Below are 24099 nucleotides of genomic sequence, written 5' to 3' on the forward strand. Positions count from 1 at the left end.
GGACTCCAGTTTGACTTACCAGCTGGAGCCCAGCGCCCCTCACCCTCCGTCTGTACTGACACCCCAGCCCTCTCACCCTGGTGGCCAAAGATGGGCCCTGGTCAGACCCTGCAGTGAGGGATGTCGTGTCCAGTCTGACAGATGGGGTTCAAGCCTGGGCTTCACCCGCTTAGATCTGTGGCCTTGGGTGAGTCACTGAACTCTCTCAGGGAGCATCTGTCTGCTCCTCTGCAAAATGGGAAGGCCATTCAGGCCCACGGTCCAAGACACTTTGAAACCCAGAAGCTTGGCACCAAAACTCACTTGTCGGCAGATGCAACACGGGCTGACACACTATGTGTGACCTTTACCCTTCACACCCGTCGCTGCAGTCTGGAGTGGCGCTGCCCCAGATGCCACAAAGGCTGGAACATAGGGTGTCTATCCCTAAAGCTGCAAAATTCTGAATTCCAAATCACATCTGGTCCCAGGGTTTCAGATATGGCACCGTGGTCCTGTCCTACAGACACCGCAGAGTCGCTGTGGGAATTAAATGTGACAATGCCTGCGGGGTTTAGCACACTGCCTGGCATTTTTCATGTGACGAAACTGCGGCACATCTGGATATAACAGCCAGATGTGTGGTCCTGGACAGGATTTTGGACATTTGGGGAACAACTGGGAGGAAATGTGACTATGGCCTGGGCACTGGAGATGAAAGCATACTGTAGGCACGCTGCTTAACCTCTCTGGGCCTCGCCTTCCTCACGTAAGCTGATGATTGAGACTGGCACACAGTAAGTGCTAAGACACAGCCAAGGAGCTGGTCCAAATGAGCTGGAAGGCAGGAAGGGCGGGGGAAGGGGGCGCCTGCTAGTTTTATTTTTTTTAACAAAAAGCTTTCGCAGGAGAATAAGAATGAAAATGGGGACCTCGAGAGGCAAAGGGATGGGCCCAAGCACACTGGTATGGCAGGGCGGGCCCTACCAACCTGCTGACCTGCAGCCAGCACCTGACTCAACAGGCTGCCAGCCGTCCATGGGAGCCGGTCTCAGGGAGAAAAAGATCCCCACCGACAGAAAGAACATGGGTGTGACCGTAGCGGCTCCTCTGCTGTGGATCACAACGTCTGCTGCCTGTCTCCCAAAGCGAGACCTCTGCCAGAGCGGGCAAATGTCCTGCGACTTCTGGCTGGTGGGGGGCGGGGGGTGAGTGTTAAACTGGCTGGAGAGGCTGGGAGCCGCTCCAAATGCTGACTTGAGAAACTGCTGTCCTCCGGCAGCCGGAGAGGGCTTGGGGCTACGTCACCGCCTCTTTGGGGAGGAAGCCAGGAGGCTGGAAAGCCAGTTGGCATTCGCTGTGTTTCTCGAACTGCGACCCCGGGGCTCTCCACCTAGGGGCTTTGAACAGACGGGGCTGTGTGCATCTAACCAGCTCTGTGCACCATTTCTGGGCTCTGAGAGACACCATCTCTCAGCTCAGGACCGTTAAAATGAGCGTTTACTGAGCGCTTACACTGTGCCAGGCATGGTGCCAAGGGTGTTACGTGCATTTCCTCATTCAATCTTCATGAAACTCTATAAGGTGGGTATTACTATTACTTCTATCTTCGCGATGAGGAGCCCACGGCCCCGCGAGTGGACTGGCTTGCCCGAGGTCACGTGGCTAGTGGCTGGCAGAGCCGACTGGGGGCCCAGGCGAGCTCTCAGTGCCGTGAAGTCTGCAGAAATGACCTTAGGTGTCATCTAGTTCAGTGTCCTCAGCCTGGCCGCACATTCGAGTCACCTAGGAGCTTGGACAAACTACCCATGATTGAGTCCCGCCATGATCTGTTAAATCAGAACAGCTGGGGGTGGGGTGAGGCATTCAGGGGTGGTTTCCAGGCGCAGCTGGGAGTGAGAACCACCACGCTAGGCAACGAGAAGGGCGAGGCTACAAATGCAAATCGTGTACAAATGTTATATCAAAGACAGGTGGCCAGGAGTGGGGCCCACTAGGCCCATATGGTGGCCGGTGACGTGGCTGAGGTGAGAGCCTGGAGGCCAAGGCACACCAGGTGGCTGCTTCAGTGGGGCAAGAGTAACAGGTTGGCTTCTGCTCCAGGAATGACACCTGGTCCCCAGGGAGCGAGGAAGAGGGAGCGTCTCAAGGAGCAGGTAGGTTCTGGGGCCTCAGCCTCTGGACACCCTCCTCTCAGGCCCGCCTCCTGCAGTGTAGAAATGCTGCCAACCAGCCTCATCCCTGAGAAAGCATCTTGCAACCCTGAGTGCTCATTCTAACCATATGGGGAACTTTCAAAAAACACCCAGGCCCAAGCCCCACTCTGACCATGTACATCAGAGTCCGGAGGAAATCAGGAGCCCGAGCGTGGAAAACAGCAAGAATCACAACAAACCTGTGTCCAGGCAGAAAGCACGTAGGGGCTGAGGGCAGGGGCTGGAGTCAGACCATTTGAGTTGGAATCCTGCCTTGGATGCTGATTCGCTGTGTGGCCTTGGATGAGTTACTCAACCTCTCTGAGCTTCAGTTTCCCGATCTGTAAAATGAGACTGAGACTGGCAATTATTCTCCAAGATTGGGGTAGATGAAAAGCGATGACTGAGGGACAGTGCTTAGAACGGTGCCCCACACATGGTAAGCCCTCAGTATTATCATTTTATGCATTATTTGTTTTGAAGGGCAGAGGCAGGCAACCCCCCATCAGTGATGCTAGGGTCATTTTCACATGTTAAGCTGGGGCAGATGTTCTTCCTATCGCCCTCAGATTCCTGGCAGTGACCCCAGGCGGAACCTGGAGAGAGAACCCTGGTGTGGGGGGCAGAGAGACTGTGCTCTAAGGCTGGCTCCTACTCGCCCTCCCCGTGAAGATGCTGGGAAAGAAGCCAGCTGCCCCCTAGTGGTCAAGGGCAGAAGCACAGAGCCATTTTAACCAAATCCTGCACTCCCTGCCCCAGCCCCCCCAAACTTCTCGTCCGGCCTCTTGCAGACCCAGGGCTTCCAGAGCTTCCGGTGGCAACGTGCTAGCTACCAGAGCTTTTGTATGGATTCTGCCATTTCACAGAGCCTTGACTTGCAATATAAAATTCCAACAGGGCCAGCAGGTGCCAGGCACTGGCTACCAGTGCTCGTCTCTTTCCCACCCCCAGTCAATCCAGTCAATTTTAGAAAGAAAGGAATATTCCATGACCTACAGCAGGTTTGTTTCCATTTCTTAAAAAAGTCTGCGGATTAGTGGGTACTCACGATTTGAGAAGGAAGGAAGCTTAAAATTCCCCTTTTTGGAAAAGTGGGCTGGAGCTCTGCTGAGGGGCTGAGAGCTTGATGTCCGGGCATCCGTCCCTGTCTGGCCAGGGCCATCTGGGCAAACCCCACCCCATCCCCCGAGACACACAACCAAGTGACCCAAAGCCTTTCTTTCCACTGAGAAAGTGGTTGGAGAAGGGACAGGACAGGAGAGGAAGGTGTGGGCAGATGGAGACTACCAGGCCCTCCCTCTTCTTTCCCGACACGAGTGAAGCACTGTTTACTCAAGATCTTTTTATTCCCCCTTTGCCATCTTTTCTGCAAACCCCTTGGGTTCAGACTGGAAGAAACTGCACATCAACCCTGCCTTTGGCCAACCCTCGGGCTGCAGGGTAGAAGGCAAAGACCACCACCCGGACACCGCCTGAGGGAACCCAGTCTAGCTGGAGAGAACAGCCTGGGAAGGCTTCCTGGGGGAGGTGAGCAGAAGTGGAAGGAGGGAGAAGGCCCGCTGCTCTGGGAACCAGACCCCTGCATCTCGGATCCAAGCAGCTCTGCCAGGGAATCTGTGGGTCTGTGGGCGCTGCAGGGAGGACAGGAAAGAGGCCCTTGAGTCTCAGAGGACTCCACATGGCCCCACTGCCCGCCGGCTCCAGAGAACGTTGTAGAACACAGACATGGCTTCTGGGCCGCCTGACTCACTCTGGGGACCGGGGGGCATGGCCAGTGGGAAGGGCGTCACAGAGGGGCTGGGGGCCTCCCGGTCAGCGTCAGGAGCTGGGTGCCCACTGGCCGGCACAGAGGACAACTCTAGTGCCCAGGAAGATCGGGAAGGGGCTTCGTGGCGGGGTGGTTTCATCTCAGAGGCCATCCAGGGCTTGCCGGACAGGGGCGTCCAGGGAGGCGGCCGTGTGGACGGAGACACCAGGGGCACCGATGCTGGTTTCCCAGCAGTCAAACCCACAGCTGGTCAGCGCCTGCTTCATGGCCTCCACCTCCGGCCGCTCCAGATCTGTGGGGAGGAAGGGCAGCAGGTCACCCCTGACAACCGTCCACTCCCTTGGAGAATGTTTGTCTCCGCTCACGGCACAGGCCCAGGGGCCGGTCTTCCTGCTGGTATGCCGAGCCTGGCACCCTCCCCGGGAGGGTTGTGGATCCCGAGTCACACGGACCTGGCCTTGGCTCAGCCGTGGGGCCTCAGACAAATGACTTCCCCGCTCTGAGCCTCAGTCTCCTCATCTGGGAAAGGGGATAATAATGAGACCTACCCCTCAAGGGTCACAGTGAGGCTGGCATGGGCTACTGCAGGTGGAGAGCCTGGCACAGCGCCTGGTACACCACACACGCTCAAGAATGTTCTCTCACCATCGTCATCGCCGCCTGAACTAGGTCCCCACAGTCAAGGTCTCCTGAGGTTAGGACACGGTGACTCCCTGAGGCCTGGGAGTCCCACTGAGGTGGAGGGGGCCTCTGTGGGCCACTGAGGGCTCATAGCAGAGTAAAGGGGAAAAGCAGGACAAGAAAAGGAAGGAGGAGGAGGCCAAGAAGGGGAGACGGAGAGAAAGGAAACCAAAAGGAGCAGTGACTCCCACCCCAGCACAGGGGCTGCTCTAGGCCCGTTCCTCATCCTCGGCCCTGCTCTTTCCCCAGAGACTAAGAGGAAAGAGACCCCTTTCTTTTGTAGCAAGGTCAGTCCGCATCGTGGCCCCATCAGGAGGTGGCAGCAAGGGATGCAAGGCTGGTAGGGTTGGTGGTGACAATGTCCTGGTTACTTCTCAAGCTCGTGGGAGGCTTGGCAGGTAAGGAAGTGGTGGGAACAAGCCCGGCACCAGCCTCTCTAAATGCATTTTTCCTCCTTGAATCTAGGCAACAATCTTATATAAACTAGACTGTTAGCATCCTTATTTTACCAATGTGGCAACAAAGGCCCAGAGAGGTTAATTCACTTGACCAAGACCATATAGCAGAGCTGAGACTGTTCAGAGGCCTCTTCTTTCTCCCAAGGGAACTGCCCAGGTGGAACCCTGCCCATCCCCTGGGTACCTGGCCTGAGAAGCGTGATGCCACAGCCCCCGCCGCCCGCGCCAGTGAGCTTGCTGTGCAGTCCGTGGGCCATGGTCACCTGGCACAGCCGGTCCAGCGAGGCATGGCCCACACCAAGGGCATTCAGATGGTGCTGGTTCATGTCGATGAGCTCCTGAGGGAGAGAGGTCTCTGTTCCTGCTTGGCCTGCCTGAGGTCGAGGTCCTGTGCCCGCCCTGTCCACGTGACAGCTGCTGGTTTGGGAACGCAAATGGCTCTGACTACCCAGCACACTGTCCCTCTCCACTGATAAAAGAACCTCTCCTTCCTGCAGGACGTCCCACGGGGCTGGGATGGAGCTGGTGGTGAGCACATGTCCCAGGCCTGGCCACAGAAGGCTCCGGCCACGGGGACTGATCAGGCTTGTGACCCCAGCTGGGCCAATGAGATCCCTCCCAGGGTTTACTCTGCCTCTTTCCTTGGAAGCTGCCAAAACTGGTTGACTTCAGAGGTAGGCCGCCAGAGTTATCTTCCCTGCACATGGTCAGAGATTACAGAGAAGATGGAGATTTCACACTAGATCTTTGGCCCCTGGATCCAGCTATGCCTGAAGCCGTCCCCTCTGGTCGTGTCAGTTATAAGCCAACAAATTCCTTTTCTGCTAAAGTCTAGTTGAGATGGATTTCTGTCATTTGCAGGAAAAGAAGTCTCAAGTAATATGCCATCCTACAGCTCCCTCAGCTACCAATTTTCAGAATAAGAACAGGTTTGTAGTTCTAACAAGGTCACAAGTGGGGGAAATTGCTAAATGTTTGTTCAGGTTTCTTTGATTATGCATAATAAAATTCCTGCCCTCCTGCAGATCAAACAAGATGCAGGCTGATGAAATAACACAGCTAACAACCCTCACTGCCCAGGCGTTCCCTATTTACATTTCATTTACTCCATCGCGTCTGGCAAATCCCTTCAACATGCTGCTGGCACCCTGCTAGATGCTGAGGCTCTGAGGATGAGCTCCGGTCTGCAGGGAAGTTACAAATGTGGGATCTGGAGGCAGAGGGGCCTGGGTTTGGGTCCCAGCTCTGCCACTTCTTGGTCGTGTGTCTTGGGAAGAGGTCTTTCACTTTGAGCCTCAGTTTCCCCCCTTGTAAAGCAGGGATTGTAAGAGTATCTGCCTCATTGCTGTGAGGATGGAATGAGGTATCTTTCACATGATGTGTGGAATGGGGTAAGTGCTTGGCAAACGTCAGCTGCTGTTAGTACTTTTATGGTTGCATTACTATCATCCCCATTTTTCGAAGGGGAAAACTGAGGCTCAGAGGAGAAAGTGATTTGCCTAAGGTCACTGAGCTAGTAAGGTACTGAGCTGGCACGGGAAGCCGGGTCTGCCTGATGCGAAGCGTGCATCTACCCCGCCTCTGAGAGCACCCTTGGCATCCCTCCTGCCACCCACTTCTTGCCGTGTGCGGCTTGACAGCATGCAGCTCTGCCCCGGGGTCCTGGGAGCGCCTGTGTGCCATAAGGGTTGCCAATCACAGGGCTGTCTGCCGAGGCCCACCTGGTTCTCCTGCCTGGAGCCGTCGGGCAGGGTCGGGTCTGCCTCCCCCCCGCAGCCCGCCTCACACACCCCAGTACTTTTGACAAACGAGCAGACAGGCGTGATGGCCCGGTGGCAGCCTCGGGTGCCTTTCACCGGCCCCGAGGGCTGGATGGGAGGGAAAACTTCTGGGGGCCTCTCTCTGCGCCTGAGCACCAGGTGTCACGTTGCCAAGGCAGGTTCCAGACACCTGTCACATTCTGATCCAAAATCTGTCAAGGATCAGATGACAGGCTGTGACACAGGAGAACAGCTCGCTGGCTTGAGCGCAGAGGTGTCCGGGAGGCGAACTGCACATCTCAGCGGCTGCCGAAGCCAAAAATATACACGATGTATAATCGACGTGCTGTTCTGAGGCATTCTCCAGGGGCTCAACAGGGTGTATTTTAGGCAGCACTCCATCATTATTAATTTCCTACTCGGGAGGACGGTGTTCCCTTCCTTTCTACGTGAAAGGAATTGAGAATGAGCAGGCAAAGGCTGGGGGAACGAGGGCAAAAGCCCAGAGATGAATTAGATGGAGTCCCTACACCGGGCCTGTAGTAGATACTCATTATAAATTTGTTAGGAATTCCCTGGCGGTCCAGCAGTTAGGACTCGAGGCTTTCACTGTCGTGGCCCAGGTTCAATCCTTGGTCAGGGAACTAAGATCCTGCAAGCTGTGCAACGAGGCCAAAAAAAAATTGTTGACTAAAGGAATAAACAAGTAAGTCAGTGACTCCCTAGCTCAGGGCCACTCACTAGTTGGAAAACCTCAGAGAAAGTCATTCTCTTTAGGTCTTGGTTTTTATATCTGTAAAAGGGTGGCAACTTATCCACTTCACAGGTAGGTTGTTGTAGGACTAAGTGAGGAATCATTTGTGAAGAGACCTGGGAGAGTAGCAGTTCCCACTCATTACAGGGGCTGCAGACTCAAATGCCTACAGTGGGACAGGAAGGCACCAGGCAAAGAGTATAGTGGCTGTGGGTAATACTTAGGGAGTGGTGGGGACTACGGAGAAATGGAGACCCCAGGGCCACTCTCAAGGGGGTCCCCTGGGCACCTCCAGCTGACCGCTGCCACACAGCTATGTCAGCTGGGGCTGCCGGATCTTCTGATTCTTGCAGGGAAGCCAGATGGCTTTTTAATGCAGTCCATTCACTGGGCCAGATGGACCGGGTCTGGGAATGAGCCTGGGCCCTCTGGCTGAGCTGGTGGCTCGTCGGGCATTGTGCTCGTGTGTTACCCACAGGGCCTCACTGCACTCTTAAGACACTCCAGTGAGGCCACGATTCGGACTTGGGCCTGAGGAAATCCAAAGCGTGAAGTTTCAACCTCTACACTAGAATTAGGCACAGGGTGGTGGCTGGAGTATTGACAGTGAGAGAATTTTAGACCATATCTGATCCACAGCATGCAGGTGAGAAACAGTTACTGCATGAATAGATGCACTTAGCAAACATGATGGGAAAGAAGCGGCCAGGGGAGCAATTGCTCCTGGACCTATGGAGGACTGTGTCCTTACATGCATGATCCCAAACCTGGCCCGTCGTACTTAGCACATGCCAGGCTCCACCCTCAGTGCTGTCTGTGTGTTCACTTGATTATTCCGAGTCACCTGGGAAGAGGCTTCAAAAGAAGGCACGCGTGCTCACGGGTGCACACACGGGTGCCCAGGCCCGGACTCTGTGTTTTAGCTCCCAGGGATTCTGAGAGCAGATGGGGAGCCCCTGCCTGGGACAGCGCCATGGGTGAGGGACCCCGATCCTGCAGGCGGGCTCTTACCTCCAGCACGAGGTAGTGCTCTGGGGCTGGGGCCGCCGCCATCTCCCCCAGCAACCGCTCGCACTCCAGGGAAATGGCGTCTATGGAGGTCAGAAGGGGGGCCACGATCTCTGGGAACTGCAGGGAAAGGGATAGAGGGCCCATGAGGCCTGGGGGCTGGCAGACACTGGACAGCTGCTCCAGCACCAGGGCAGGGGGAGGAGGTGTCCCCAGGGCCCACACCCACCATCTAAGGAGACCCACTCTCCTTCTGGCCTGGTCCCCGCCTTGTCCAGCCACGCTTGACCCAAGCGGGGGTTCTCACTGCAAAGCCAGCACGTCTAACAATCCCTGTTCTGCCTCCCGGCAGGGGTTTGCACAGACGGCACCTTCTCAGGTCCCCTTCACCCCACCCCCCTCCACTAACCCACGAGGCAGAGGGAGGGCTTGGACACCCAAACGTGAGTGCCGTGGCCCTGCCGGGAACCCGCCCAGGAGTGGAGCCAGCGGCACCTTCAGCAGCCTGCTCCTGACGCCGGCCACCAGGGCCTTGGTGCTGCGAGGGACTTTGGTGTTGGTCAGCAGGATCTTCAGAGCTGGCGGCCTGTGGGGTGAAGAGGGTCCACAGTGAGCCCAGGACAGGGCAGCTGGGTCAGGGCTGGGGGCCTGCCTGTACTCCGCCCCACCCTGACCCAGTGCAGGAAGCAGAGGCCCGGGGAGGCGACGTCAATGGCAGGCTGGAGACAGGTCCAGGGAGCATGCGTTCCTGACGCCCACCCTGGGGTGCCCACCACCGCCTACAGCTGCCTCCCTGCTTTGGCCTTTCAGCGGATGGACATTTTCCTTTGGCTTGTGACTCACTCATTCATTCATTCAACCTCGAGCGAACATGCACATGGAGGGCCTGGCATGCATGGAGTTAGAAGTTCAAAGGGTACAAGAAGGGGCTGAGGTTCTGTCCTGTGGGCCACCCCAGGGAACTGGAGAGGAGGGTGCTGGAGATTCAAAAAGAAAAAGCCACAGGACCAGGGATGGGTCATGGAGGGGGCATGGGGAAGAAGGATGCTCCAGTGGGCACAGGAACGCGAGGGGAGGGCAGCCTTATGGGAGAGTCAGGGTCCCAGCGCTCTGAGCCAGTTCTTGCCCTGCCTCGACGGTGCCCAGACCGGTGGCCCTGGTATGATACTAGGTGTGGTTAGAGGAAGTCAGTCACCCCCAGATGGGAGAACGGAGGGCCTGGGGTGGCCACGGTCAGCTGGCTCTCCAGCACGACCCCGTCGTCCTCATCTGCCCTCTGGGCTTTCTAATCTCTCCTAAAGCCACAACCCCAATTGTCCTTGTGGTTGGCTGTCTTTGGGGACTTAAGCCACTCTTTCTTGTCAATCCAACCTGCCTTTCAGAGCACTGCTCCAAGGCCAGGGACAGAGCGTGGAGAATTTGGATGAGCTCTAGCCAGAGATAGCTGGAGACCGACAGGCCCCTGATACGTTTATTCGCTTTTCTTTTCACAGATCAAGATTGTAAAATCCAACAGGGCTGGAAAAGGCTGTCAGAAACCTGCTTGATCTCACCGCCCATAAGCCCATGAAATTAATATCGATTCTCAGCCTTGGAGACTGGCTTTTTTTTAACTTTACAAACGATGATCATTCTATTTGGCTTTTCTCTTCCCTTTAAAGACAAGCCATTCCTCAAAAGGGCAGCATTCTGGGAGGTCGCATCTTGATCCTCTCCGCAAACAATGCTTTTATTTTATTTTTTTATTGAGAAGCACCAAGGTGTGGTCTGGGGTGCAAGGGCTCCTCTTTAAGCCATTGGCGGGATTAATGTGGAGTCTGGCCTCCTGGCTTCTCAGAGAATCTGCCATCTGCTCGCCGCAGCGCCCTGTAACCAGCAGCAAAGGTCAGCCGCTCTGTCACCATCCATCGGGATGGGAGAACTTTGGGTATCACATCTTCATCTTTCTCAGAAAAAGTCCTCTGCAAACGGGCCTGATGCTAGCCCTGCGGGCCCCACAAAACTCAGGGTACTATGACATCCAATGACCACCACCTGGGGCTATGCCCTGTAAGTGATCTGGGCCTGGCTATGTCCTCAGCCTCATCTCATCTCTGCCCTCCCTTGGAGCTCACTCCACTCAGCCACGCTGGCCTCCTGGCTGCTGCTAAGCACGGCAGGAACACTCCTGCCTCAGGGCCTTTGCACGTGCGTCTCCTCCCCCAGGGACCTGCCCCGGCCTCGGCAGCTCTGCTCAAATGCCGTCTGGTTAGAGGCTTCCCTTGATCAGCCTGCCCAACTTCCCCCTTCATTTTCCGGCCCTCACTCTGCTTTATGTGTCCTAAGGCCGTGGGGGTGGCCTGCCGTGCCCTTACAGAGACATCTGTCTGTGGGCTGTCCTCCCACAAAGTGGGAGTTCCATGAAGGCGGGACTTTGGGTTCCCTGCTGAGGCCCCAGCACCCAGTAGTTTTTCAGAGATATTTGTAGACTGGATGAATGAATTTGGTCAGGAAGGAGTGAATAAGCACTTGATAAATACCGTTTCTGATTTCATGCCCAGGATCCCTATTACGTAAATGAGAAGACAGAGGCCTCAGGAGAAGCGACTCACCTAAGGGCCCCCAGCAGGCAAATGGCAGAGCTGGGCTCAAACTTGAGCCTGTGGACCCCAGAGAATCTGCCACCACCGCGCCACCACCACCGGTCACTGTGCACACCTTGGGGCCTCTCCCCACGCCTCCGCATGCCTGGGAAACCCTCCAGCGCTCAGCTCTTAATTCCCCCCAGAGGCCATGCATGTGCCTGGCCACATCTGCATTGATCTTCTGTCCCCAGGGCCCAGTTCAGGGCTTAGGATACAACAGGCTCACAGGGAACAGAGTGAATGACCTGCCCCTGCCCTGAGAAGGACTCCCAGGTCTGCAGCCTGCCTATGACTGTCATCCCCAGCGGCTTCAGAACCCCGAGGACACCTGTGTGCCGAGGATCACAGCCATGACTGCCTCCTCCAAAAGCCCGTGGGCTGAGGGCAGGCACGGGCCCACAGACCTCTGCATCCCGCCTTCGCTCCTGCTCTCACTGCACGTGGATTCGGTCCACCTGGCAGGGCCAGCTGCCACCTGGGCACAAGGCCGCCCTGCCATCGCTTCCACAAGCAGCCGGAGGAAGCTGTTCCGAGCTCCTAAATGGTTCCGCTCCCTCCTTTGTGTGGAGCAGTGGCTGTCACCCAGAGGCTCTTGCCCTCCAGGGGACAGGTGGCAATGTCTGGAGCTATCTTTGATTGTCACACTGGGAGACAGGGGAGGTGCTATGGGTATCCGGTGGGCAGAGCCCAGGGATGCTACTAAACATCCCACGCTGCACAGGACCACCCCCACTGCAAGGAATTCTCCAGCCCCAAATGTCCGCAGTGCTGAGGCTAAAGAAACGCTGATGTGGGGCCTCAGAAAGGCAGGCTTGGCTCCCAGAAGCTGACAGAGCAGGGGTGGGGAGATGCCAGAGGTGCAGGCAGGAGTCCGCACCATGGCCTGTCAGGTCACTGAGCCTCAAATGGAGCGGCCCAGCTGGCAGAGGCAGAGGGCCAGGACCTGCTGTCCAGCTGCCAAGAAGACCACCCTGGCTGCAGAAGGTGACAGGGAGCCCTGGGACCCTCAGAGTGTGGAAAGGTGCCCTGAGGCGGCAGAGCACCCTGGGACAACCACTGCCCCCCCACAACTTGATGGAGGGCTCAGGGAAGAGCCAGGAGGCATCTGCTCCTGCTGGCCATGAGCTTCACTCCTGCCGCTGACGTTTCCACACTGAGTGCAAACAGAACAAAGGGTGTTGGAATTTAATACGCATGTCTGTAATTCCAAGGCTTCCGGCGGGAAGGCGGAAGGAAATATAAAACAAGCTGAAAGTTGCTAAATGCCCCGTCCACTCGGACTCCCATGCCGTCACTATAGCAACTCCCACGTTGTCTTCTGGTGGCTTGTGTGTGTATGTCTGTCCCTAACCGCCCAGAACTATGTCCGAGATTCATCTTTATATCCCTAGGCCCTAATGCAGTGTCATCTGGAACACAGGAAGGTATCACTTCTTGTCTACTGAACAAATGGACGGATGAACAGGTAACTGAACGGATGAACAGGTAACTGAATGAAGGTCTGGGGAAACAGCCACTTCCTGGAAGTGGAATGGCGCAGCCTCGCATGACCTCCCCCTCTGATCTCTCGGCAATTTAAGAGGTAAAGTGGGGAATTCTCTGGCGGTCCGGTGGTTAGGACTCTGCACTCTCGCTGCTGTGGGCCACGGTTCAATCCTCCCTGGTCAGGGAACTAAGATCCCACAAGCCACGCAGCGCAGCCAAAAAAAAAACAGCTAAAGTGGAGAGGAAAGAGCAGGCTTCCTCGCGGCCCACGCCCTGTGGGACCACACAGGGGAGGGGATGCCCAGGGGCACATGCCCCTCACTCCTTCCCAAAGAAATGGGGCTCCCCCCTTCCCTGCCAGATGCGGAAGCTGCGGCTCCCCCAGAATTACCTATTTAAGGATGAAATCTTCCCTTGCTGGTATCGGAGCGCTCCTCCTAAAGAGAAGAAAGAGTGGGTCAGAGTCGTAGGAAAAGCTCCGTACCTGTGCCTTTTGGGAAAGGGGCTGGGTTTGGGGTAGGGGTAGAGTGTCACCGTAACTAGACTCAACCCCATAACTAGGCACCTCAGCTTCAGGCAGCAAAGGCCCAGGAGGGCGCGAAGGCGCTCTGCACCCAGGACTTGGGGTCCCTCCCTTACATGAAGGCATCCAGCTTCCCTCCGACGGGCTGCACGGCGATGGGGTGGAGGTGGGACTACAGCAGGCGTTCTCACCGGAGGGGAGCCCAGCTGGTGTGGTCTGCAGACCCCACAGCAATGGTTCCACAGCTTCACCATCTGGACCCCTGGGGCTGGGGGTCCCACTGAAACCGTAGCTTCCCAGGCCCCGGCCCACCTCCCAAGATTTGGATCCAGGACATGTGAGGCCCTGAGACGTCCCCCGTTCCCCTCCCACCAGGAAAATACCATCTTCCTCAGAATCCACTGATGCTGCTCACCCCAAACCCACAGAGCCTGGGCAGCTACGCTTGTCATAAGAATTTCTAAAGGACTAAAAATAAAGAACACAGGCCCGAGGCAGCACCTACCCCAGGTGCTGACGGCGTTGTCCACTCCGGAGGGGTTCCCATGAATCACCCTCTCCCCCTGGAAGGCCCACTTGTTAATTAGTTCCAAGCTCTCCTCAGTCCACCTGAAGGAGACACAGAGATTTGTCTTTACTGTCCATGGTGGTGAAGAGGGGGCTGGGGGTCACCGAGGGAAGCAGAGGGCAGGGGTCACAGGCTGGGCTTGCTGGAGACCAAAAGGCAAAGGGGCTTGGGCCCCCGAACTCAGAAAGAAGAGAAAAATAAACAATTCTGAACCTCTCCGGCTAAAGAGCACGCCCTAAAGCATGCCTTTTCGCCTGCTACAGCGAAAAGAGCCAAGGCTTTGAGTTCACGGGATCCTGCTTTTTGCCTCTTACGAGCTGAGTGACCCTGGGCCCCTTGCCTGCCCTCTCTGAGCCTCACTCTTCTCTGTAGGATGGTAACTCCTCCCTCCTCACAGGCTCAGCGCAGGGCTGTGGAATGTGGGTCATCTCTGGATCCCTCCCCAGCCCGTGGCCACAGTGCCTCCCCAGAAGGGATGCGGACTCAATGACGGTTTAAGTGCACAGACCCAAAACATGTGAGTATCGAACGAGGGCGAGTGCTCAGCCCCACTGCCCCACCTTCTCTCTCAGCTCGTTTCCTTTCTGTCGAGTCCCTGCCCCGTGAAACGGCAGAAGCCACTGGGGCTTGTGTAGCTGAGCTGGGAATCAAGCAGGGAGCTGGGGTGAACCCCATCCCGCCGCTGACTCACTGGGCGTCCCTGAGCAACTGCGTCACCTCCGACCCTCAGTGTTCTCATCTGGGAAATAGGGATAAAAATGTCTACCTCACAGAGGATTTTGTGGGATGGAAAAACACACAGGTGCTTTGTAAAATGCCCAGGGGAGAGTATGTGCTCTGGAAAAAGAGGCCACCTGGGATCACAGCACCTGGAGTCACTCCAAGCCTGGTCCACCCACTCCTTTGCTGTGGAGCCTTGGGCAAGTCAATCACCCCCTCTGAGTCTCTTTCCTCATCTGTCAGATGAGGATTTTAGGGACCTGAGACTCACACGGTGGTTGTGAGGCTATGACTCATAGTGAGTTAACACTGCTCAAAGCTACTGATTACCCAGGGCCAAGCACTGCGCTAAAGGCTTTCTCTAATGGACCATCTGTAATGCTCACAATCACAATAACTCAAAAGGGAAAGTACAATTACCATCCCCTTTCTTACAGCAGAGGACACCGAGATTCAGATCACAGTACCACTCACTGCCTGAGCTCGTTAACTACTGACCTTTTTGGTGCTGACGAGACTCACTCACTTGTCCAATATTTATTGAGCATCTACTATGTACCTGTGACTAAGCCCACACAGACGTGGTCCTTAACTGCTTGCAGCTTGGAGTCTAATATACAGCAGATGTCAGGAAGCCACCAGAACTTAACTACAGCCTCTGGGAAGTGCGATGCCGGCTGGACGGGGCACACCCTGTTCTGAATGGAGGGGCTGAGGGACAAGGTGGGTCAGTGAGGCAAGACATAGCGGGAGAGCAGTCCAGCCCGAGGCTGTGTAGCCCGTGTTACTCCTGGAACTGGACAAGAACTGGCCCTTTCCAGGACCGAAAAGTGAGCGAGCAAGCCAGCAAGGTGGGGAAGGGGTAGCTGAACATAGCCCAGGGCCTGGCCCACTCTGCAAACTCGAGCCTTCCTTCCGACTGGGAAATGCTGGGGGGCAGGGCGGGTGGGTCTGCTCTCTTCACAGCTTCTGAGAAGGAATGATGGGTCTTCAGGGGAGGTGGGAGAACTGGGTGGAAGGAAGCAGCACGAGAAAGACCACACCCCCGTGCACATTGGACACTGGCTCACCCACAGGCGTGTACATGCACGCACGCACACAAAACCACCCATATCCTTTGAAAGGCAGAGCCAGTTGGCCGGCCTGTGGGCAGGTGTCTATTTGGGACACCCAGGGCAACACGGCCTTCACTGCTCTGGGCTAGAAGCAGTGATCAGCACACAGTAATGAGCGGCTGTCTTGAAGCCTCCTTCCTGAGTCACCATCTTATCTCGGGATCAGCACATGTCAAGTCTGGAAGCTCCCCCCACCCAAGGGATCATAGGTGCTGCCTCTCACTTTCAGATGAGGAAATGGAGCCCCAGAGAGAAGCCAGTTAACCGGCAAACCTGAGATTCCTGAAAACCATTCCGGAGAATAGCTGCCTCACATCCCCGGCAGGTGCAATCATTACTGGGCTCATTACCTGCCGAATGCTTCCCACGGCCACCTCCGCGGGCCCCTCCCCCCCAGCCCCGCCCCAGCCTCTCTCCAGCACACGCCCTTCGGAGCAGCCCTGGGGAATTTGGACGCGGAATCACATCAACAGTCCCACACACCTGCTGTGGCCACCGGGACCAAAGCGACCTCCGGGCTTAGCCAGCAGAGCCCCTGACAGCACAGCTGGGCCCACATGGCTGGTACATAAGGCCCCCCAGCGGGAGGGCTCCCCGGACATGGCTGGTACATAAGGCCCCCCAGCGGGAGGGCTCCCCGGAGCCATGAGGGCCCAGGGCAGGTGTCACCAAGAAGCTGCCAGGCTGGATGCTGGGGCCTCATCCCCAACTCCCAGGGCAAACTGCATTGTCTGCGCTAGGGCCGGTTTCTCAAGTTTCCCCAAGTAACAGAAACAGTCCACCGGCAGCCCTGTCTGGACAAGCCTCAGTGACTTACAATAAGCCGCGGAGGAGACGCTGCGACCTTGCGGGTCGAGGACCCGCGGGAGGGGAGACGCCCTGACCTGACGGACACTCCTATGTTTATTTCTCAGCACGTTACACTGCTTTTCATAACCATTTGGTACCAGCTGGCAACACCCGCCGGGTATCCGTATCGACATTTACAGCCTCACTGAGTGAGGCTCCCAGGGTGGGGTGGGGGGGCAGCAGGCTGGCCAAGGTCCCTCAGCGAGTCGATGGCAGGGGCGGCCCGATGGCTCCTCTGATCCATTGCCCTCTACATCTGGGCTCAGGCTCTTTCTACCAAATCACGGGCACCTGAACCCAAAGGAGGTAAGGAGGGGTGGCGGGTTGGGGGCAAAGAGCTCAGGCTCTGGATTCAGACCGCTGGGTCCAGATCTAGCTCTGCCATCACTAGCTGTGTGGCCGCCCTGTCCCCCAGTGTCCTCAGCTGTAACGTGGCCAAGGGACACCTCTCTCCTCTTGGTGCAGGGTGCGGAGGCCAGGAAGGACAAGGAGCGAGGCAAGGGCCTGATTACCTGCTGGCGGCCTCGCCATCCTTCAGTGGGTTTGGGATCTCCTTGCACGCAGTCAGGAGGGCAGCCGCCAAACACACGGAGTAGGCGGCACTGGAGCCAAGGCCGGCCCCGGTGGGCAGCTCCGACCACACGGCAATGTCCAGGCTGGGCAGGGCTCTGAAACACAGCAGGCAGCAGAGCGTGACTCTCCTGAAGGGCTGTGAGGGGCCAGCGCTGAACTGGCGGCCCAGACCCCGAACTGGACACGGGCAGGGCCTGACTCTTAATTGTCTGGACCAGTTTTCTGACCTCGGGGAGATCTCCCAACCCCAAAGGCACCCCTGTTGGATGGCAGGAACTCATGGCGAATCAGACAACTTGAAAATAGGGAGAGGGTCGTTTAAGTCACTATGTTGTTGTCCAACCAGAGCTCTTCCTAAAAGTGCCTCGCGATCCACCGACCATTCCTGTAAACTCCTTCCTGCTCCCCACACAAGCAAGGCTCTTTCAATGCCCTGCCCTCAGCATAGGCTGGTCCCTCTGCCCAGGACAGCTCTGCACCCCTTTTTCCCCCAGGGGAATTCCTACCCATCCTGCAAGACCGTCCTCAAATGATCCCCCTGGGCGCTGATACTGTGTTCATGGGATGCCTCTCCTGCCGGACAGCGTTTCCCAGCCGCGTGTAACACAGGCCTGCTCTGGATCAGCAGAGAGTTCCCAATCGCTGCGCCTTACCTCTACTTCCCCTCAGCGAGAACCGTCAGACGTCAGGTTCTATCATTTCCATTAAGCACTCTTCCCGTTTTCCAAATATAACATTATAAGACTGAATCTGCCTTTTCAAACTGCACATGCCCACCCCAGCCACATCAGATTCTGGAATGTGTCCCCCGCCCTCACCCCAGAAAGGGACACGCCCCTCTCAAGGTGAAAACCCCGGCATTGGACTGCAAGTGTCAAGACGCGATTGAATGCGTCTGCAGCGCAGCGCCCGGGCCCAGTGGCCACTTAGCCAGCGTCTGCTGCACGAGTGAAGGGCTGCGCCCTGAGGCTTTCCCTTCAGGTTCTGGACCACCGCACTGTGTGCCAGTTACAGTGCTAGGCCCATTTCATGTATAATGTTTCTAATCCTCTGATAGTTTTTCTGAGGAAGGTGATAATGATAATAGCTAACATTTATCAAGCTACGTGCCAGGCTCTGAATCAAACACTTTAAGTAAATGAACTCATTTAACTTCACAGGAACCCTACGAGGTAGGTGCTATTACCACCCCCATCTTACAGATGAGGAAACTGAGGCTCAGGAAGGGTAAGAACCTCACAAAAGCTAGTAAATTGTCGCGCTGGGGTGTGAACCAACACCGTCTGACCCTCAGCCCGTGCCCTCTGTCACCATGTGATACCACCTCAGCAGGAATGTCCCCCTCTAGGAGCCGGCTTTCCCGAGAGAGGAGACAACCCAGATCTTATCATAACACAGGCTTCACTCTGCTAATCACGGAGTTCCCCTGGAGCCTGTGGGATGTGGAACAAGGGTACCTCTCTGGGCATGGCTTGAAGAAGATACACTGTGGATCTGAGAATGGAATCTGGCTTTGGTTGAATCGAAGAGGCCAGACGAGGCAGTGTGGGGTTAAAAAGGCAGGCGCCGACACTGAAGGGAACTAAGTTGATTTCCCAGCTCTCACCACTTACTAAGTAGCTGTGTGGCCCTGAATGTCTCTATCTCTCTTGGTCCCAGTTTCTCCCTGTGCAAAATGAGGAGAGTGTCCTTCTCGTGGGGTTGCCATGAATACTGAAAGCAGACCTGAAAGCAGACCATACATGTAGGGTCTAGCACGGCTCCTGGCACGCGGCGAGGACAGCTGCTGTTATTCAGAGCCTGGGAAGGAGCCTGTGCATCGTCCAGCAGCCAAAACTACCGCCACCCTGGCTCAGTTTCCGGGGCAGGCTGCACCCGGACTCCCTGCCCCGACCGCGCACACACCTCTGACTCTGGCAGATGGACAGGTACAAGTAAAGGAAGGACAGCACAGCCAGGTGCTCGTGGTCGGCACAGTCCTCGGGGAAGCCCGCCACCTCCTTCAGCTTCTCCATTTGCTCCGGGGTGAGTGCTGTGACGTCACCTTGCTCTGTCACATGGGCAAACAAGTGCAAGCGGGTGGGTGAGAGGGCCTCGGGGCTTTTATAGACACCAGAATACGAAAGGCCGAGCAATCACGGGAGTCAGCATCTGGATGGACATGGACTCAGGGTCCAGCACCACAGCTGAGGGTGTCAGGGGACTGCAGGCTTGGGAGGCAGGCAGACTTGGGTTTGGGCCCTGATTGTGCCAGTTACTGTGACCTTGAGTAGGTGACTTAATCTATTTGCACCTCAGTTTCCCTCCTTGGTAAACAGAGATAACAGCAGTACATCCTCCCAGGGTTGTTTAAATAAGGTACAGGGTATCCTTAGCACTGCTCCTGGCATACAGTAAGGGCTTAATTGCTAGTAGTTTTCAAATACACACAAGCACACACACACACGCACACACAATCAAAGGCCTAGGACTGAACTCCACGGTACAAAATCAAAACCAAAGGCAGTATTATTTCCCTCTCCCAAAACATAATTAGTGAGAACAGGACACACACATAAAACCAGGACACATAAATGCCCAAATGTTCACTATGTTTAGGACTATTAGGAGGGAACAAAAAACACTGGAAGAAAAATGTGGCAGACCCTGGCAACCTAGTAGAAAACTTGACACCAAAAAGTTCAGATCCCCTTTGTCTCCTTGGAGAAGTAGCCTAACGAGCCCTCGCGAACGACTACACTCCATATCACAGCCTCCACCCACCTCCCACCCTGTGGGATCATCATAGCAACCCTCCCAGGCATCATGACTCTGCTCACAGGGCCTCAGAGAGGTAAGTGACCCTCCCAGGCTCACACAGGGAGTCTCAGACAGGTGGTCTGAGACGTGTGCCACTATACCTGGCTGCTCAATCCGTGCTACTGACATACAAAAGTAGCAGCCAGTTCTCACGGAACGTTTCCGGCCAGGCTGAGTGGCCTGGGGTAGCACGGAGAGCAAGGGCCAGGTTGCTCCAAAGTAGTGACTCTGAATTGAGGCTGTCCCTGCAATCACCCAAATACACACGCCGGGTCACCTACCACCACCACCGATTCTCAATAGGAGAGGGGCAGGGCCAGGAAGCCATCTGTACTGTTAAAACAACAACAACAAAAACCTCCCCCGGGGATCTCAAGGCAGAACTGAGGCTTGCTTGAAATTGTGGGTTTTCAACTCTTCCTTCATCTCCCTGCAGGGTTTGGGAGTGGCTGAGTGACTAGCTGTGGACTGATTCTCATGGGGGACAGGGAACCATCTGGAAAAGGCTCCTAGGGCTTCCCTGGTGGCACAGTGGTTAAGAATCCACCTGCCAACGCAGGGGACACGGGTTCGAGCCCTGGTCTGGGAGGATCCCACATGCCGCGGAGCAACTAAGCCCGTGTACCACAACTACTGAGCCTGCGCTCTAGAGCCCGCGAGCCACAACTACTGAAGTCGGAGTGCCTAGAGCCCGTGCTCCGCAACAAGAGAAGCCACCGCAACAAGAAGCCCACACGCCGCAATCAGGAGCAGCCCCCGCTCGCCGCAACTAGAGAAAGCCCGCGCACAGCAACGAAGACCCAACGCAGCCAAATATAATTAGTTAATTAATTTTTTTAAAAAAAAGAAAGGCCCCTGGAGGAGTCTCACTTGCCCCATCCTGGCTGGGAGACACTGTTCCAAAGGATGAGGTGTCAGCCCAGACAGGAGGCACTGAGAGGGAAGAACACACTGCAGCTTTGCTGCAGACTCCGCTGATGAACGAACTGTGTCTGCTCAGGAGTGGACAAAACAGTCCCAACACTAGCAAAAATGAGCACGGAGGCCTTTATTTATTGGCATGGGAAGAGAGCCCCAATATATTGAAGAAGGCAAAAATCCCACACGCTTCTAAGAAGTTTATATGGAAAAAAAAAAGAAGAAAAAGAAAACAGAAAAAGAAAGAAACAAAAAGAAAAAGAAGGAAAAAAAAAGAGAAAAGAAAAAAAAAGTTTATGTGGCTTGATCCAATTTTGGGTAAAAAACAAGCTCTCTCCCTATCTCAATCAATCAAACTACTAGTCTACAGGAAATTACCCAGAAGGATGAACACCAAAATGCTTAGCGTTGTCCTGGGGGGGTGGACTGGGAGGCAGTGATAATTGGGGATTTTTTTTTCCTGGCAACATCTCAGCATTGACCGTATTTTCCAGTAACATAAGTTACTTTTATTTTTAACGATCTTCAATCACACAAAACACCAAAACATTCTCTTTGTTAAAACAACATTGTAGAAGGGAGGTTCCCTTTGTCCACTCCCCGACAGAAGGACCCTCCAAGACATAACTAATCACCATTGTCAGTGGATATATATCTTCCCAGGCCTCTTCTCTGCATTTACATACCCCCTGATACTTAATCCATACGTGCTGTTTTGCATCTTGTGTTTTTTCACTCAACAGTAGGCCCTGATGACCTGTCCCAACGGCTCATATAGACCCAGTGCATCACTTTATGCTTTTAAATTTAAAAAATATTAATAAATAAGTGAAGCTATTTTTGTGGGGACAGGAGAGAAAACACTCCCAGAGTGGCTGGCTTTTGGTCCCTTGGGGACAGCCTGGGCTGACAGCCCAGCTGTCCTCCTTCCCCTTCTTTTCGGGGCCCAGGCTCTTCCCGCACCTGGTTCCTGCTCCCTGCACTTACTCAGAAAGCTGGTGTCCAGCATCTGAAGCTTGGCCACATCCCAGACCCGCTGGATGCCAATGTTGGGTAAGTTGAGGCCCACTTTCCCATTGCTGTGGGGCTGAAGCCGGAGGAATGTTCTCAAGTTCAAGGCCACAGCCAGTGCTACCTATAGAATGAAGGGCACAAGCAGTTAGCCTGAGGGTGGTTGGCAACAAGCATGGCTCCTGTCTTAGGAAAAAGGGGCCCTTGTCAATGAGCCGAGAAGAGAGGGCAAATACAAGCACACAGGCTACTCTCACCTATGCCCTTGGCAGACACTGCTAATCAACCTTCGCACCCTCTCCCACGCGCCTAGGCACAGCCACTACCAATCAATCAGGAGTTAATACCTACTTATATTTGCCCTCCCCACGTAAAACTTCACACGTTCTCAACACCAAGGAATGGCTTCCCCATAATCACCATGCTTTCAAAGATAAATATAAGTTAAAAATATGAAAAACGACAGCTTGAAAGAGTGGAAAAAGCATGGCTTTGGGTTCAAGCAAACTTAGGTTCACTCCTAGCTCTACCGAGGTGTACGGGACCTTGATCAAGTTACCAATCCCCTCCTAAGTCCCAGCTTCCACGTCTGCAAAATAGGATAATAAAAGTTTAACATCAGAGGGTAGTTGTAAGAGGTAAATGAGACAATGCATGTCTCAGGCTCCTTTGCAGAATCCTACTCGTTTTCCCCAGAGTTTAGTCCTTAAAACTCTTCTCCACCGAAGCTCACTTCCTAAGTGGCCTCATTCCACCCACGGGGCTTTCCATGTCATCTTTTTGCTCTCTTACTGGGTGGGCCAGAGAAGCCCTTCAGAGGGCCTAAGACCTGTCTTTTCTTTGCCCAGCTGGGGAGAAACTGACCTCCTCTCTGATGTACTCCCAAGCTATGCCTCAAGGCTTCCTTTCAGCTTCTTTTAAGGTTAGCATCAGGGAGAAGCAGTTCCTAATCCTCAGAGGCTCAGGGGGCCTTGTACCTTGCCATGGACCACGGCATGCTCTCCATGAAGGATGACTTTCCCTGGAGCAGACACTAGCAGGACTTCTGACAACATGGCTCCTGGGAGTCCTGAAAAGGAAAGCCAGAAAGAGGATGGAAGGTCCCCAGAACTTAGAAAATGCCTAGTTCAAGCTCACCATTATAATAAAAAAGGCAGCTACCATCAGCATTTGCTATGTGCCCAAAAAAGCAGTGCAAGGTAGCAGTCAGCTAGACACATCAAATAGATCTGGGTTCAAATCCAGCTCTTCCACTCCCCAGTGATATCATCTTAGCTAACTCACTCAAATAGCTATGAGCCTCAAAAGTTACACGGGGACAATAACTGTAGTTACCTCAATGGGTTTTGAGAAGATTAAACTAAATAATGCAAGGGAAACACTTATGGTCTCGCACACCATAATCACTCAAATACTCATAGTTACTTATTAATGGCTCTGTTCTTGGTTCCAGCTTTTATTATTACTACTATTAAAGATAGAAATTTAAATGAAATCATGAACCGGAAGGAACCTTTTCCTGGACATTTAGGCTGTTTCTAACGTTTCACAATTACAAACAGGGTGCAGAAAACAGCTGTTATACTTTTTTTTTTTTTTGCACACTTAAGTCAGGCTCTCTACAAGACAGAGTCCTAGAAAGCGACTTGTTGGGCGTACGTGTGCGCGTTTTAGATTTTTATAAATAATGCAAAACTACCATCCATTTAAGGGTTTACCTCAATAGCGTGAGACCAGAACCGCACTATGCGCTAAGTATATACTACAGTGATTCCTGTTTCTTAGCGGGGGAAACTCAGGCTCGGAGTGGGGGGGGCCTATCGCTTGTCCGAAACTCCAAATCCGGTCTGTCAGATTCCAGGTTGCCGGCTCGTCAGGACGGATTCTCAGAGTTGGGGAAACTAAGCCAGAGAAGCCGGGAGCCCGGTCCAGGGTCGTCCTGGGTCTCGGCCTCGGACTTCGCGCCACCCTGTCCCGGGACCCCGACCTCTCACCTGTCGCCACAGGAGTTCTGCTTCCGAGCTCGAGCCGCTCCGGGACTCCATCCCCAAGCTCGCGGGCGGCGGGGGGAAGAGGCCTCTTCCTTCGCTCAGCCAATCAGAGCGCGCGAACCGAGAGCCCCTTTACCAATTGGCTTGAGAGTTGGCCAATAGCTGTTGCTAACTAAGTCTTCACGGGTTTCCCCGCCCAACTCCTTCCGTAAACCAATGAGAAACAAGTCTCTGGGAGTGTCCCGCCCTGGGGAGAGAGCCACGGACCAATGGAAGATGGCGGCTGATGGGTGGTGCGGCCGGAGGTAGGTGGAGTCACC

At 54.9% G+C, this 24099-nt stretch overlaps 2 protein-coding genes across 2 annotated transcripts in view; both read right to left on the reverse strand.

The window, feature by feature from the left end:
• LOC109552605 (protein FAM222A) overlaps positions 1-2367 on the reverse strand; it is a 145730-nt gene extending 143363 nt beyond the window's left edge. The window contains exon 1 of the mRNA XM_073790205.1: positions 304-2367. The gene's annotated coding sequence lies outside the window, so the exon portion shown is untranslated. The remainder of the gene's footprint in view (positions 1-303) is intronic.
• Positions 2368-3496: 1129 nt separating this feature from the next.
• Positions 3497-23928, reverse strand: MVK (mevalonate kinase). Its single transcript, XM_019950446.3, is given in 12 exon segments — positions 3497-4135; positions 4137-4234; positions 5266-5419; positions 8607-8723; positions 9099-9189; positions 13104-13149; positions 13741-13844; positions 17000-17155; positions 18966-19110; positions 21765-21912; positions 22766-22857; positions 23783-23928. Coding segments are annotated over 11 exon segments (1434 nt in total). The 5' UTR covers positions 22844-22857; positions 23783-23928; the 3' UTR covers positions 3497-3838.
• Positions 23929-24099: the final 171 nt, after the last annotated feature.

The sequence above is a fragment of the Tursiops truncatus genome, chromosome 13 (assembly GCF_011762595.2).
Source record: "Tursiops truncatus isolate mTurTru1 chromosome 13, mTurTru1.mat.Y, whole genome shotgun sequence".
Taxonomy (NCBI): domain Eukaryota; kingdom Metazoa; phylum Chordata; class Mammalia; order Artiodactyla; family Delphinidae; genus Tursiops; species Tursiops truncatus.